General features: G+C 45.4%; 1 protein-coding gene across 4 annotated transcripts in view; it reads right to left on the reverse strand.

Annotated features, from left to right (window-relative positions):
• Positions 1-17,115, reverse strand: part of Crtc3 (CREB regulated transcription coactivator 3) — a 142,707-nt gene that overhangs the window by 11,690 nt on the left and 113,902 nt on the right. For 3 of the 4 annotated variants that reach the window (XM_045145053.1, XM_045145054.1, XM_004658204.2), the window contains 4 exons: positions 16,844-16,929; positions 13,346-13,395; positions 3,685-3,902; positions 1,329-1,627 (listed from right to left, as the gene is read on the reverse strand). In XM_045145053.1, the coding sequence (XP_045000988.1) occupies positions 1,329-1,627; positions 3,685-3,902; positions 13,346-13,395; positions 16,844-16,929 (653 nt within the window). The remainder of the gene's footprint in view (positions 1-1,328; positions 1,628-3,684; positions 3,903-13,345; positions 13,396-16,843; positions 16,930-17,115) is intronic. The other variant, XM_045145052.1, reaches the window with a different exon arrangement.

The following is a 17,115-nucleotide window of genomic DNA, read 5'->3' on the forward strand; positions in this document are numbered from 1 at the left end:
TCTCTCTCAAATAAATAAATAAATATAAAAATATTTTTTAAATATAGCTGGAAAATGAATATACTTTTACACCCTATAAATTAATCTTGCAAAACAAAACTAAAGGCAATCCAATAACATTAAAAAACAATTACGAAATTCCCTCTAACCCTCCCCCATAAGGGATTACTCATATTGTCAGAATCCCATAGCCAGTAACTGGTAAAGAGTGACTAATAACAAGATCAGATCGTCTAACTTCTTCCCTTGTGCTCTAACAACTCCTCCTTGCTAACCCATTACTCATTTACGTGAAGTGGTGAGTAGTTAATGATATTATAATGTACCTAGGGTGTGACCAATAGGTTAAAAATATATTTATTAGTGACTAGGGTAAATAGAACCACCCTAAGAATTTAAAATAAAAAGTCAGCAAGTCAGTGACTTTTCAACTTCTGTATTTCTACAATGGGCCTGTAACTTAAAAATATACCTCAAGCAGGGCGTGGTGGCACACACCTTTAATCCCAGCACTAGGAGGTTGCAGTAGGAGAACTGCCATGAGTTTGAGGCTAATCTGCGACTACATAGTGAGTTCCAGGTCAGCCCAGACTAGAGCAAGACCCTACCTCAAAAAACAAAAACAAAACAAGCAAAAAATAAAATAAAATAAAGAGTACTGGGCTGGAGAGATGGCTTAGTGGTTAAGTGCTTGCCTGTGAAGCCTAAGGACCCTGGTTCGAGGCTCGATTCCCCAGCACCCACATTAGCCAGATGTACAAGGGGGTGCACGCATCTGGAGTTCATTTGCAGTGGCTGGAGGCCCTGGCGCACCCATTCTCTCTCTCTATCTCTCTGCTGCTCTCAAATAAATAAAAACAAACAAACAAAAAAAAGAGTACTGTTTCTGATTCTGCAGTGGTAATGAAGGAAGACCACTACTGAGGTCTCAGGAAGGTTCTGTTTTTTGTTTTTTGTTTTGGCTTTCCCCTGTGATTAATGTAGTCACAGAGTCAATAACTAATTTTCTGTACTCATTTTAAAATCCTTCCACTATCCTAGGCATATCTGGATTATATTTTCTATTCTTCACCTTTTCCCAGCCCCAGTTTCTTGAGTTAGTGACTATAATTGTTTAAGATTTGCTTAAGAGCAATAAACATCATGGACCTGGTGTTAGAAAACGGTGACTGCATTCTGAATTACACACAGGTAGAAGAGAGAAGTGACTGCTTTCTGATCTCAAGGATGCAATATGCAGTAACAGCCTGAGTCCATACTAGCCCAGTAAAGGAAAGCGCATCTAGTTGCTCCAGCCTGTAGAATGTAGTTGCTCTATCTTTTCTCACCTGGGATGAAGGATACAAGTTCAGTGGGCTGGTTGCCGAAAGCTGTCTGCTGAAACCTGGCTGTGCTTCAGGACCGGGGGAAAGCGTGAGTGGGCTGACAGGAGGCTGCCTGCGCCGAGAGGGGCCACTCAGGTTTGTGGTAGAAAGAGATGGGTTGCTAAGGGAGAAGAGACGGAGCGAGGGGTGAAGGGCAGATGCACTGGCGGCAGACGTCTGTGGGTGGCTATTGAGGGATGAGGACAGCGCAACCTTGTTGAGCGTGGCTTGAATGGATGGGTTACTCCGAGAACTCTGGAGACCTGCAAGATAACAAATTCACAAGTTTCTGGTTATAATTTCAGACTGAATCTTCTGTTTTTCAGAGTAAAGAAAACTTCCTACTACCCATATGTGATGATGATCCTGTAGATGAAGGAGTTCCTGGGCAACTCCTACTGGAGATGTCTCAGATGTAGCAATGACAAGGAAGAGAAGCACCCACACTTGAGAGACGCTGCCAAGCGTCTCGCATGAGCAAGAAGAGAATTACTGCTTCCAAAGAGAAATGAGATTGTGAAAACAACCACTGGGAGAGCCAGACCTGGTCGGTGGGTGGTGAGCTAAACTGCAATCCAGAGAGAGGAGGCCCTGAGGGCATCCGTCCCAAGCACACCACCTGGGACCTATAAAACCCACCCTCAGTTCACAGGGAGTTATAGGAAGGGACATTCAGAATGTGCATCACAGTGGATTCCAACTCAATGAAAAGGACATTTCTAGCCAGACGTGGTGGCACACACCTTTAATCCCAGCACTCAGGAGGTGGAGGTAGGAGGATCACAGTGAGTTCGAGGCTACCCTGAGACTACATAGTGAATTCCAGGTCAGCCTGAGCCAGAGTGAGACCCTACCTTGAAAAACCGAAAAAAAAGAAAGAAAGAAAGAAAGAAAGAAAGAAAGAAAGAAAGAAAGAAAGAAAGAAAGAAAGAAAGAAAGAAAGAAAGAAAGAAAAGGACCTTTCTGCTGGTCCCTTGTTTGGGTGGAGAGGACTGTTAGTGTGAGCAAAAGAGTTTGGGGATGGTACACCCATAGCACAGGCTGCTAAAGGATGAGCTCCATGCAGCCAGTACTCTGTCCTATGCTCGGCTGGATCCTCAGTTCTTGGCACAGGCCTGGCCAGAGCAGCTTCCCTTCATGAAGGGAATGGAGCTATCACATATGTCTCACCTGGCAACATAGTTCAGCCTGTTATTCTTGTGCTAGCAACTGGGATGAGCACAAACGTGCTTTATGTTAATAAGCACTTGGGAGGAAGATTGCTGTGAGTCTGAGGCCAGCCTGAGACTACACAGTGAATTTCAGATCAGCCTGGGCTAGAGTGAGACCCTACCTCTGCCTCCCGTGTGCTGGGATCAAAGGCATGTGTCAGCATGCCCTGCTTTTGTTTATTATCAATGGTAATAAAGTGATTCGCCCTCTCCAAGGCCCTAATACATGAATAAAGATGGTCTCTGAAATTAATTCTGCAAATCTAAAGTGAGGGTGGGCCAGAGCAGCACCACTAACATCACTGAGGACTTCCTTCCCAGTGACCACCCTACAGAGGCCACCTCCAGGTGGGGGTCAAGTTCTGACTGAGCCCAGAGCAGAAAGCAGCAACCACTTCTTCCACCTACAGACTATCATTGAGGATCCCTTCTACATGGAACATTCCATAGCACAACTCCTAGTGGGGCAGGTCCTAGACACTGACAAGAGCTTGTGCCCAGTTCAAACACATGAAACATGTTTTCACATAGGGTCTGAGCTGTGGAAATTATATCAGTACAGTAACAAGTTGCACTGTGTGTATCAATTCATTACAGCTAGTATCACATCTTTAAGCACTTTTGAAAACTTGAATAACTTTGAAGGTTTGATGTTGACTTAATAAATGTATATTATGTATAAATATTGTTACTGTAAATTATCTAAAATTGAAAATATTCTCCTTTGAAATCCATTGGGAAACTGAGGAGATACAAGGAAATATCATCACATACTGACAAGAGCTGTTAACACTGGTCAGTCAACTTAGAAAGGCATTATTTACTGACTCCCAGATATTCTTCCCCAAGTCTTGGGCTTATGATAAAATGAAGCATGAGGTTCAGCAGAGCTGTCCCTAGGCTTAGCAACTAGGGCAAAACTAGTACCCCGCACCCCTAAAGGAAGACATCAGAGGGTCAGCAGCTGCAAGGAGATGCACTATTGTCTGTAACTGAGATGCAGTCACTCTCATTCACTGATGCATCAAATGGACCACAGGGCCAGGGCCACCTGTGGCTAAGCCACCAGGGGACCCAGCGAAAACCCCATGCAAGCAGGGCGTACTTACCAGAGGAGCTTCTTACCCCCAGGTGAGTCGTGGCAGCTGGGAGGCTGCCCACACTGCTCCCCACACTCATACTACCAAATAGGTGGTCGCTGGTATCCAGGGAGGCTGGCAGGGGTGCCGAGTAGTGAAGGTTGCTTAGATCTGGTAATGAACCTCCAGTGTTCAGGGTCCCCAGAAAGGGTGAGAGGCCTATGTTTTGACCATTATGTGGGAAAGCACTGAAAACAAAACAAAACAAAGTATTACCTTCTACAATGCATTGAACTACTGGGAAATGGCACATGCACGAAACATTTTCCTAGTCAAATAAGAGTAATGGATATCAATGATCAAAATTTCCAGGCAGGGTTCCATTCTCCAGTACCCATGCAAAGCCAGATACACAAAACAATGCACATGTCTTCAGTTCATTTGTAACGGCAAGAGGCTCTGGAACATCTATTCATTCTCTCTGACTACAAATAAATACAAATAAATAAAACATCTTCTTTCTTTCTTCTTCTTCTTCTTTTTTAAGGCAGGGTTTCACTCTAGCCCAGGCTGACCTGGAACTCACTCTATAGCTCCAGGCTGGCCTTGAACTCACAGACATCCTGTGTGGCCATAAATTTTCTAAATTTTTACTTTTTAACTTTTTGAGGCAGGGTCTCACTGTAGCCAAGGCTACAGTGGAATTCACTCTGTAGACTCAGGATTGCCTTGAACTCATGGAGATCCTCCTACCTCTGCTCCCCAAGGGCTGGGATTAAAGGAGTATGCCATCACACTGGCAAATTTTCTAAACTAAAAAAAATATATTTATTGATTTTCAAACACAGAAAGATAGAGAGAGAGAGAGGATGAATGGGTGTGCCAAGGCCTCTTGCCACTGCAAATGAACTCTAGATACACACGTCACTTTGTGCATCTGGCTTTACATGGGTACTGGGGAATCAAGGCCAAGTTGTCAGGCATTGTAAGCAAGCACCTTAACTGCTGAGCCATCTCTGCAGCCCAATTTTCTAAATCTTAAAGTGAGAAAAACACATTTCCATTCATTAATCATAATCTAGTGGCTGGTCACTGTATGCTACGCTAGATGCAAAGGTAAATTATGAACAAGAAAGGTATATATTCAAGTAAGTGTCTGTGACTACATGTAGTTCAATGGGAGAAAGAGATACCACCAGTGAAGATACTCAACAGTGGACACTGCAAGCCTTATATTTGTCCAGCCAGGCCAAATGAGCCAACGAGTGCAATAGTGGCATGTCTGTCATGGTAGAAACCAACTGCCCTCTAATTGGACTGGTGGACTACTCCATGGGAGGGAATACTTCCCTGATACATGTGTGTGCACATGTGTGATATATAAACATGCTCCACATGCACACTGGGATGCAGCCCAGGGGACGTCGGTGTCCTCTACCACTCTTCAACATTATTTCCCCGAGACAGTGGCTCTCACCGAGCCTAGAGCTTGCAGTGTTTTCAGTTGGACTAGCTGACCAGGGAGCCCCAGCAACCCTCCTATCTCCACCCTTGGCCGTGCTGGTGTTATAGGAATGTGTGGCCACGCCCAGCCTTCGTGTGGTGCCGAGGCTCAAACTCAAGTTCTCATGCTTTCATACAAGTACCCTGACCTGCTTAGTCATCTCCCAGTCCCCTTGTTCTATTTTTATTTTTGTATATTTTTTTGAGGTAGGGTCTCACTCTGGCCCAGGCTGACCTGGAATTCACTATGTAGTCTCAGGGTGGCCTTGAACTCACAGTGTTCCTCCTACTTCTGCTTCCCAAGTGCAGGGATTAAAGGCTTGTTTTTGTAACTTGACAAATTATATCTATCTAATAGCCTGGAAGGTCAGATTCAAACAGAGAATTCCTAGAATTCTTGGGATCCTGCACTAGGCACACACACAGAGGCAGTACAGTCCTTAGGCCACATCTTCTCTCTTCCTACCCAGCCCTGTTTCTGTGCTGGAAGACATGTATGTGGTCACACTTTCCCTCCTAGTCACTCCTCAGGTCTAGGGAGTGCGTACTTTGGGTTCATGTGGTCCCTTAGATTCTGCGCTGCCAGGGAGTGGGTCCTCTAAAGAGAAGAGCCTCCAAGGCCTTTTCTGAGGAGGTCCTATCCTTGGAGTTCACAGACAGGAGAGACAGGCCAGTTAGCACCATGCTGTGCAGGGTCTCAACGGAGGGGACCAAATGACATTGGGTGCATAAAACCAAGAAAGGTCAGTGCCAGGGCAAGTTGTAGAGGGAAAGGCTTTGCAGGGACATAACACACATGCTCACAGAACCACGGGGAGCTTGGCATGGTTGAGGTCAGGTGTGAGGGCTGAGTGTGAGGAGGTACGGTGGGAGAGACCAATGAGAAAACAAAAGAAAGATGCTGTAATGAAGAGTCTGGGGGCTGGAGAGATGGCTTTGCAGTTACGCCTGTGAAGCCTAAAGACCCTGGTTCGAGGCTCGATTCCTCAGGACCCACGTTAGCCAGATGCACAAGGGGCGTCTGGAGTTTGTTTGAAGTGGCTGGAGGCCCTGGCGTGCCCATTCTCTCTCCCTCTGCCTCTTTCTCTCTCTGTCTGTTTCTCTCAAATAAATAAATAAAAATGAACAACAACAACAACAAAAAGAGTCTGGGTTAGAAGCCAGTGTGGCTGTGCACGCCTTAATCCCAGCACTCAGGAGGCAGAGGTAGGAGTTTGAGGCTAGCCTGGGATGACAGACAGAGTTCCACATCAGCTTGCACTAGAGTGAGACCCTACCACAAAAACCAATTAAAAAAAAAAGAGAGTCTGGGCCAGAGACTATAGGAGAGAGGAAGTCCAGGACAAACTAGAGAAGACTTTAGAAATGTTGCTGTGGTGACGCTGTGGGGGACGGCTAAAGGGAGTAGAAAGACAGGCATCAGGAACTGATTAAAAGGCCCCTGAAGTGGCCCAGGTCTGACTGAAGAAAGAACAGTGGGCTGGAGAGGAAAGGAGGGAGAAACCCCAAGAGCTAAGAGCAGAGGGAACGAATAATTCAAAGGAAGACACCTTACTTCACACAACAGACATCATGGGACAGGACCAGGTGCAACCACTGCCATCAGGGCCTCTAAGAGACCCAGACAAAGCAGGAGATGGAGCTATGAAGAGCACACCTGTAAAATAATACAACCCAGGCCTACAGTGACAAAGCCTGGTGGTACGTGGTAGGGAGGGAGTCACCAGTAGGTGAGAGGAAGGTTACTGGAGGCCACGGCGCTGAGTTGGAAGGCTGAAGAAGCAGGTGAGGTCGGCAGGAGCATCACTAAGGCAGAGGCCCTGGGGCGAGGGAGGAAGGAGGAAGGGTGCGTGCCCGAGGACTGCGAGACTGGCGCTGCGCAGGGTTCAGGTAAGGAGGGATGCGGCGCGACGCAAGTGGAACTGGAGAAGCAGGGAGGGAAAATCTGAGGCTGGGCAGAGTGCTGAGACAAGAAGTCACTAAGGCTAAAAACAGGGGGCAGACATGCCCAGGTTTCCTAGGGTAGTGTGGCTGACAGACCTAGGGGTCAAGCAGCAGAGCCTGAAGACAAAGAAGGCAAGTAGCAACACTGATGAGCAGTCAAACGGGAGCGCGGGGATGGCGAAGTGGGGATGTATGCCGAAGTCATCTAGGAGAGGCCTCAAGAACGACCCCTGGGCATCTGGCCTGGGTCACAGTGAGCTAGCTCTCTACTAAGATGGGGCCACTGGAGATGAGTAAAAATGGGGTGAAGGGCAGCAACACGAACCCTATTTTAGACCCAGAGTTTTTGCCACACTGAAGTATAAGTCCTAGAGGAAGTGACGGGCGTTCTTGAGGACAGTTCTATTGGAACAGTGGAAGTAGAAACTAAAGGAAAGGATAGTAGAAAAGCCAGCAAGGGGGAGGGCCAGGGAATGGGGAATGCGATCCACCTTGAGCAAGAAGGAGCCTGTGTCCATGGCGCTAGAAGCAGATGGCGAGAGGGGGTGAGAATGGGAACAGGCTAACTGTGGAGGATGGAGGGAAATGGGTCTGCAGGAAAGGGACTAGTGAAGGGGGTAAGGAAGAAGTGTTTCAGAAAACATCTGAATGTAAATAATACCTTTCAGATGGCTCAAAGTGTAGAACTGGTGATGGGTAAAAGTTCATGGACTAAAGAAATAAAAGAGACCCAAGAGCTGCTGGCTATGAGAGTGAGCAGGTGGGATCCTTGACTGAGAGAAGAAAGACCCCTGTGCAAGCAGGTGGGACTAAATGCAGAGAGAGATGGGGGGGGGGATACAGTGTCCAAGGACACCAGCAAAGAAGGAAGCACCCACGTGACCAATGGGAGCCTCGTCACTAGTAGCACTCAAAACAACTGCAGCTGACAGACACCCGCACTGTCACTTCCTGAACACTGTCGCTACCACAGTGTATCTGAAACAAGGCAGGTTATGCGGTCCCCAGCTCAAACCACCTCCAGTGACCCCATGTTTCAGGGTGGGACCTGCCTTGAGGCCTTGGCACTGCTGTCCCCTCTGCCTGGGCCCCTCCTCCCTGACTTCCTGCTGCATTCAGCCTCATATTGCCCTATGGAGAAGGCCATCCTCAGCACCCATCATTGCTCATCTCCTTCCTTTACTTTCTTTTCCTTCACTTCATTTACCTAATCGTCACACATGCTGTTGACTCTTTTTATCTGTAAGGATCCACCTGGCTCTGCCTCATCACAGCTAGGATTGTAAGTGCATTCCTCCATGCCATGCACGGGGGCTGAACTGAGGTTCTTGTGCTTGCTTTTATCGCCTATCTCCTAGCCCCATTCACACTGTTTTTTTCTTAAAATTTTTATTATTATTGGGCTGGAGAGATGACTTAGCAGTTAAGGCATTTGCTTGCAAAGCCAAAAGATCTAGGTTCAATTCCCTAGCACCCATGTAAGCCAGGTGACACATGTATTTGGAGCTCATTTGCAATGGGTGGAGCTGGTATGCCCATTCTCACTCTCTCTCAAATAAATTTAAAAAATTATTATTATTTATTTATTTGAAAGGCAGGTAAGAGAATGGGTGTGCCAAGGCCTTCAGCCGCTGCAAACAAACTCCAGACATATGGGCCACCTGGCTTTGTGGGTCCCTTGGCTTTGCAGGCAAGCACCTTAACAATTTAAGCATTTCTCCAGACTTTCTTTTTTAAATTTTAATTAATTAATTAGTTAATTAATAAATTTCTTTGAGGTAGGGTCTCACTCTAGCCCAGGCTGACCTGGAATTCACTATGTAGTCTCAGGGTGGCCTTGAACTCATGGCAAGCCTCCTACCTATGCCTCCCAAGTGCTTGGATTAGAAGTGTGTGCCACCACACCTGAGCTTAATTTTTATTTTATCTGAGAGAAAGAGAGAGAAAAAAAAAATTGGCACTCCAGCCACTGCAAATAAACTCCAGATGCAAGATGGCTTAGCGGTTAAGTGCTTGCCTGTGAAGCCTAAGGACCCTGGTTTGAGGCTCAGTTCCCCAGGACCCACGTTAGCCAGATGCACAAGGGGGCGCATGCATCTGGAGTTCGTTTCCAGTGGCTGGAGGTCCTGGTGCACCCATTCTCTCTATATATCTTCCTCTTTCTCTCTGTCTGTCTCTCTCAAATAAATAATAAACAAAAAAATAATAAACTCCAGATGCATGTACCATCTCGTACATCTGGCTTATGTGGATCCTGGAGAATTGAACCTGGAGCCTTTGGCTTTGTAGGCAAGTGCCTTAACCACTAAGCCATCTCTCCAGCCTGACAGACACTTTTAAAATCAACTTCTATGTAACCAACTATCAGTTTAACTGATGTTCTACTAAGAACATTAATTCCTTGCAAACAGGACTTGACTTGTTTTGTTCATTGCTGCACCTGGTGCCTAAAATTAGGAAGTTAGTAAATATTTGCACAAACAGAAGACACTGAATGGAATGCTACCTCTAACAGAAGAGCAAGAAAGCAACTTTCTTTATCTAACAAATACTGGCTTCAAAACACTCCCAGACTAATGTATTGCTGCCCACTTCTGTGACACAGGCTATTGGATCCTGCAGTGTCCACACATCTGAGGGATCAGCCCAAACATGTGTCCTTGAGGGGAATCTTGGCCCTATCTGTGGGCAGTTCCTACATTCCTTGTGGGCTGGTCTCCTTGTCCTGCCTTATCTGTGACAGGCTTTCTGAGTAGGTCAGTCCTCTTCTCAGCTCAGTAGGTTGTTAATTATGGGTTTATATTTAACTGGAAAAAAAAAAAATCGGAGCTGCAAGCACTCAGTGGGGAGTGCCCTTGAATGAGCTGCCATGAAATACTCATGGGAGGCTTTGTGAAATAACACTTAAAAAATGGCCTGAAGTCAATTTCCTTCACAAACAGACTCTAAAATGGGTGCTGTACCAAGCTAGGTCATACAAGGATTCCACTTTGAACAACATTGTTTAGGTCCTGGGAAGACTTGCTGTTTCTGAGCTGTCTTGAGTTCCATGCTGTGGGACTGTACTGAGAGGTACTGTGACAAACAGCTCCATGAGACTCTCTCAAGACATTTTTCAGCCCAGGAGTCAGACCAATGCAGAGGATTCTGCCAGCCATTCCAAGAACAAGGGATAAGTTGTGCCTCAATTGACATATCCACTGACCCCCTCTTTGTGTGTCCATACTTGGGCTTTACAATCTCTCATCTCCTATTCTCCTTTAGTTTCATCTTCCTCACAAATTTCATTTTTTACCTATATATATATTTCACAGGCGATCACATGATCCATTTAATCATATCATAGAAACCCACATAGTGTTGTGTGTGTATGTGTGTATGTGTGTTTAGGTAAATGTGGAGGCCAGGGCTGGCTTAGCAGTTAAGCGCTTGCCTGTGAAGCCTAAGCACCCTGGTTTGAGGCTCGATTCCTCAGGACCCATGTTAGCCAGATGCACAAGGGGGCTCACGCATCTGAAGTTTGTTTGCAGTGGCTGGAGGCCTTGGTGCGCCCATTCTCTCTCTCTCTGTCACTTTCAAATAAATTAATTAATTAAATAAAAATGAAAATGTGGAAGCCAGGGCTGAGGAATGGCTTAGCGGTTCAGGTGTTTGCCTGCAAAGCCAAAGGACCCAGGTTCAATTCCCCAGGTCCCACGCTAGCCAGATGCACAAAGGGGCGCATGCATCTGGAGTTCGTCTGCAGTAGCTGGAGACCCTGGCATGGCCATTCTCTCACTGTCTTTCTCCCTCTTTCTCTGTCAAATAAATAAAAAATATATATATTAAAAATGTGGAGGCCAGAGGACGAACTCAGGTGTTATTCCTCAGGAATGCCATCCACATTTTTTTTTCAAGGTAGGGTGTCACTCTAGCTCAGGCTGACCTGGAATTCACTATGTAGTTTCAGGCTGGCCTTGAACTCATGGCGATCCTCCTACCTCTGCCTCTGAAGTGCTGGTATTAAATGTGTGCACCATCACAACTGGATATTTTTTTAAAATTTATTTGAAAATGACAGACAGAGAAAGAAAGGGAGAGAAAATGGGCACACTAGGGCCACTGCAAATGAACTCCAGATGCATGCGCCACCTTGTGCATTTGGCTTACATGACTACTGGTGAATTGAGCCTCAAACTGGGGTTCTTAGCTTCATAGGCAAGTGCTTAACCATTAAGCCATCTCTCCAGCCCTGCTTTTTTTTTTTTGAGGTAGGGTTTCACTCTAGCCCAGGCTGACCTGGAATTCACTATGTAGTCTCAGGGTGGCCTCAAACTCAAGGCAATCCTCCCATCTCTGCCTTGCAAGTGCTGGGCTTTTGAAGGCATATGCCACCATGCCCAGCTATTTTTTTTTAATTTTCTTTTTCTTCTCTCTCTCTCTCTCTCTTTTTTCCAAGGCAGGGTCTAACTCTAGCCCAGGCTGACCTGAAATTCACTATGTAGTCTCGGGCTGGCTTACAGCAATCTTCCTTAGCCTGATAAAAAGCCTGGCAGAGAGAGAGAGAGAGAGAGAGACAGAGAGAGAGAGAGAGAATATGAATGGGTGTGTCAGGGCCTTTAGCTGCTGCAAACTCCAGATGCACATGACCTTATACATCTGGCTTTACTGGGGAATCCAACCCAGGTTGATAGGCTTTGTAGGCAAGCATCTTAACTGCTAAGCACCTCTTCAGTCCTAAGACAGGATCTCTTGTTGATCTGGATCTCACCAATTATGGTTGGCCAGTGAGCCCTAGGGATCTACCTGTCTTTGCCTCCTCCTTAGAGCTGGAACTGAAATGCATGCCACCACATCCAGAATTTTTTTTTTAATTATTTATTTATTTATTTGAGAGCGACAGACACAGAGAGAAAGACAGATAGAGGGAGAGAGAGAATGGGCGCGCCAGGGCTTCTAGCCTCTGCAAACGAACTCCAGATGCATGCACCCCCTTGTGCATCTGGCTAACGTGGGACCTGGGGAACCGAGCCTCGAACTGGGGTCCTTAGGCTTCACAGGCAAGCGCTTAACTGCTAAGCCATCTCTCCAGCCCCACATCCAGAATTTTTAAAAAAATATTTATTTATTCATTTGATGGAGAAAGAAGGAGGGTGGGGGGAGAATGAGAATGCCAGGGCCTCCAGACATTGCACAAGAACTCTAGATGCTTGTGCCCCCTTGTGCATCAGGCTAACGTGGGTCCTGGGGAATCAAGCCTAGGTCCTTTGGCTTTGCAGGCACATGCCTTAATTGCTAAGCCATCCCTTCAGCCCACATCTAGCATTTTTATGTGGGTTCTGGAGATAATACTCATGTCCTTACGATTGCCAGATAAGCACTTTACTGACTAAGCTATCTCTTTAGTCTCACTCACAGAAACTTAAAAAATACATAGTTAGTTATTTGCAAACACACACACCTCAGAGAGAGAGAGAAATATTTTGATGGACTGATTTGGTGCACCAGGGCTTCCTGCCACTGCAAACAAACTCCAGTCACATGGGCATCTAGCTTTATGTGGGTAATGGGGAATGGAAGCTGGGCTGGCAGGCTTTGAGAGCAAGAACCTTTCACCACTTAGCCATCTCCCCAGCCCCCCAGAAACTTTTTTTTTTAAACTTAAAAAATTTTTTTTTGTTTATTTTCATTTATTTATTTGAGAGTGACAGACAGAGAGAGAAAGAGGCAGATAGAGAGCGAGAAAGAGAATGGGCGCACCAAGACCTCCAGCCACTACAAACAACTCCAGACATGTGCGCCCCCTTGTGCATCTGGCTAACGTGAGTCCTGGGGAATCTAATCTCTAACCGGGGTCCTTAGGCTTCACAGGCAAGCGCTTAACCGCTAAACCATCTCTCCAGCCACCCCCAGAAACTTTTAAAATCAACTTCTACATAGCCAACTGTCATACTGATGCTTTCCTTTCCTGTCAGCTGATGTCCATGGCCTACCACGGTCCCAAGGCTGGGGGGATCCTGTTGATACATGCTTGTGCTTCTATCAGGTAAGTTTGTAAGTTTTGTGTTGGGCTAGTCTCAAACATATTAATGTTGGTTTTATTTGCTTTTGCAGCTATATAATTAAATTACCTCCAATACATGAAATATAAGTGCCAAAAAGCAATCATTTTATGCAAATAGAGTTGGTTTTCAATTTACATATGGCAAGTTACATTCCTAGAGTTCTGTGACAAAGCAAGAAACGAAAAAGGGCTATTACTTACTTTCCACTTCCAACATCACAGGATCGAGGGCGCCCTGACTGGGACTGGATCTGAGAAGAGACAAGAAAGCTAGGCTTACTCACTATAAAGCTAAATTCAAGTGCCTGAAAAGTGTCTTCATGCAAATCCTGCAGCTCCAGTCACAACCAGTGAGAACAAGCACACATTAATGGCATCCTCACAAAGCAGCTGCTAAGATTCATTTTAGTGTGTGTGTGTGTGTGTGTGTGTATGGGTATGCCTGGGTCTCTTGCTACTGCAAACAAATGCCAGATGCAGGTACAACTTTTTGCATCTGGTTTATGTGGGTGGCTTGGAAACTGAATCTGGGCTGGCAGGCTTTGCAAGCACCTTTGAACACTAAGAAAATTTTATTTATTTGTAAGCGTGCATGTGGGAGGCACTTCAGTGCGCCCTGCTTTACATAGTGGAACTGAATCCAGCCCTCAAGCTTTGCGAGCAAATGCCTTAAGCTGCAGAGCCATCTCCCCAGGCCCCATGTAAGTTTTTTTTTTTTTTTTTTTTTTTTTTTCCCGAGGTAGGGTCTCACTCTGGCTCAGGCTGACCTGGAATTCGCCATGGAGTCTCAGGGTGGCCTCGAACTCTCGGTGATCCTCCTACCTCTGCCTCCCGAGTGCTGGGATTAAAGGCGTGCGCCACCACGCCCGGCCCCATTTAAGTTTTGAGCATAGTTTTAAAATTCTTAAACTTCCAGCCAAAAATGGAGCTATCACACTGGTGTATTTTCTTAATTTGGTGATTTATTAATTTATACTGTAGTGGATATTATATCTTTCAAAGAGGCCAATGTTTTATGGGATTTTAAGTAAACATTCCCTTTTCATTGGCTTGAGAGGAGAAAGGAAAGGAAACAGAAAAGCAAAACATGGCAAAGGAGAGAATTAATGTCAAAGAAAGTGAATAATCCAACCAGACTATGACCTGAAATGGGGCAGGAACAAACATAAATCCCTAAGAGCCAAGGGGGATGAGCTCCTCTTTCTAGAGAGCAGCGGGACTCAGAAGAGAGTAGGTGCCCACAGACCCATTGCAGGGGAAAGAACATAACTATTTTCAAACAAAAGCCCTCAAACACTTATGCCTTTCACAGTCACTAGGACACAGTGAGCTATTTCTCCTGTACTTAAATATGTGATTTATTTTATTTTATTTTTTAGTTATCTGAGGTAGGGTCTCGCTCTAGTCCAGGCTGACCTGGAAATCACTTTGTGCCTCAGGCTGGCCTGGAACTCACAGCAATCATCCTACCTCCACCTCCTGAGTACTGGGATTAAAGACGTGGGCCACCATGCCCAGCAGACAGAGAGAGAGAATGGGTGTGCCAGGCTTCTAGCCCCTGCAAACTAACTCTAGGTACATGAGCCTTTTTGTGCATCTGGCTCTACATGGGTACTGGGGAATCAAATTCAAGCTGTTAGGCTTTATAGGCAAGTACTTTAACTGTTGAGCCATCTCTCCAGCCCTCACAATGTGAATTTTAAGTTGTAGGTAGTTTTAGCTTCCAAAGATTAAAAATTAGACACATCTCATCAAAATGTCAAAACAAGGCTGGAGAGATGGCTTAGTGGTTAAGTGCTTGCCCGTGAAGCCTAAGGACCCCAGTTTGAGGCTCCATCCCCAGGACACACGTAAGCCAGATGCACATGGTGGTGCATGCATCTGGAGTTCATTTGCAGTGGCTAGAGGCCCTGGCGTACCCATTCTCTCTCTCTCTCTCTGCCTCTTTCTCTCTCTGTCTGTTACTCTCAAATAAATTTTTTAAAATATGTCAAAATAAAACCTTCAAGACCACCTTAATGCTAGCAGAGACTTTAGTAGCTTAGTGGGAGAAAATTGATCTGGACCAACAGGATTATAGCATGTGAAGCAGTTAAGTACAGAGAAAATAAAACAACCACAATTGGCCCATCACTAAGGGCTGGAATGGGAACATCTTTTGGGACAGCTTCCCTCAGAGAAGAAATGCCAAGTGCTTCAGTGCCTCCTTCTCTGTGCAGGGTGGGTGAGGTTTATAAAACAAGGTGGAGGTCAGCTAGTGTGGTTTAAGACACATATACTCAACGGCTTATAGAAGTCACTGTAAACAGATGACTCATTTAGTAACTCTCAGAAAACTCAGGTCAAAGGCAAGAGTAATTCACAACAGAAGCCACACAGCAGTAAAGTGGCTATCAAACAGAAACCTGTCCATGACCTCTAACCAGAGTCTGGAACTTTAACAAAATAAACATAGCTTAATAGGCATTATTTTTTAAAAAATATTTTTGTTTATTTATTTATTTTTTAATTTATTTGCAAGGAGAGAGAAAAGAAAAAAGAGAAAGAGAGAGAGAGTGTGAAAGGAAGGAAACAGGTACTCCAGGGCCTCTTGCTATTGCAAGGAATTCCAGGTGCATGCACCACTGTGTGCATCTGGTTTTATGTGAATGGTACTAGAGAACCAAACCCAGGCAGTCAGGTCTTGCTAGCAAGTACCTTTAACTGCTGAACCTTCTCTCCAGACTCATATTTTTGTTATTGTTGTTGTTGTAGTTTTTTGAGGTAGGGTCTAGCCCAGGCTGACCTGGAATTCACTATGTAGTCCCAGAGTGACTTGAACTCATGGAGATCCTCCTACCTCTGCCTCCTGAGTGCTGGGAGTAAAAGCATGCACCACCATGTCTGGATTTAGACCTGGTTTTTTTTCTTATATTATTTATTTATTTATTTATTTGACAGAGAAAGAAGGAAAGAGAATAGGCACACCAGGGCCTCCAGCCACAGCAGACGAACTCCAGATGCATGTGCCCCCTTGTGTATCTGGCTAATGTGGGTCCTGGAGAATTGAACCTAGGTCCTTTGGCTTTGCAGGCAAATGCTTTAACTGCTAAGCCATCCCTCCAGCCACAGACCCATATATTTATTTGTGAAGGGAGAGGAGGGAGGGGGGACACAGAGGAGGGGGAATGGATGAGAATGGACAAATGGGCATGCCAGGATAACAGGCTTTATTTTTCCAAAAAAAAAAATATTATTTTTATTTATTTATCTGAGAGAGAGAAGAGAGAGAGAGAATAGCACTACAGGGCCTCTAGCCACTGCAAATGAACTCCGGATGCATGTGCCACCTTGTGCATCTGGGTTACGTGGGTCCTGGGGAATCGGAATCGAGCCTCAAACAGGGGTCCCTAGGCTTAACAGGCAAGCGCCTTAACCACTAAGCCATCTCTCTAGCCCCAAGGCTTTATTTTTGGAATGAGTAAATTCATGTGAAAATTAGGAAGTCAAGAGATCACTATACTAATTCATCAACACAATTATGATAACTTTAGCTTGAAACATCATTCCCTTAGTATTGGTTTCCTATTTCTGTCTCCAGGCAAATCCTCTCTTCCCTTTTTTCCAATTCTCTTGCTTCTGCCTCTGCAGGATTTTACAATGGCTTCCACAGTGCAAGCATCAAGTGACAACGAGCATGGTCAAGTGCTGTTTACCCACCTCCTTGGTCTCCCACAGAGGTTTTGGCAGTGGCTTCGGAACATTTAGCAGATTCTCTTCTTTCAGTGCACCAGGGAGAGACACTACTGAAGAGAGAAAAGGAGCACATTCATTGTGTTTGAAGGCAGCCATCCTACCTTTAGACAAATAAATTATCTTTGTGGAAAAAAGTGATCTTTCTTTTTTTTTTTTTTTTAACAGAGTTTCACTATGTAACCATGGTGGATGTGGCACTTGGTATGTACCTGAGGCTGACCTCAAACTTGTGGCTA

This window comes from Jaculus jaculus, chromosome 3, assembly GCF_020740685.1.
Source record: "Jaculus jaculus isolate mJacJac1 chromosome 3, mJacJac1.mat.Y.cur, whole genome shotgun sequence".
In the NCBI taxonomy this organism is placed as follows: Eukaryota; Metazoa; Chordata; class Mammalia; order Rodentia; family Dipodidae; genus Jaculus; species Jaculus jaculus.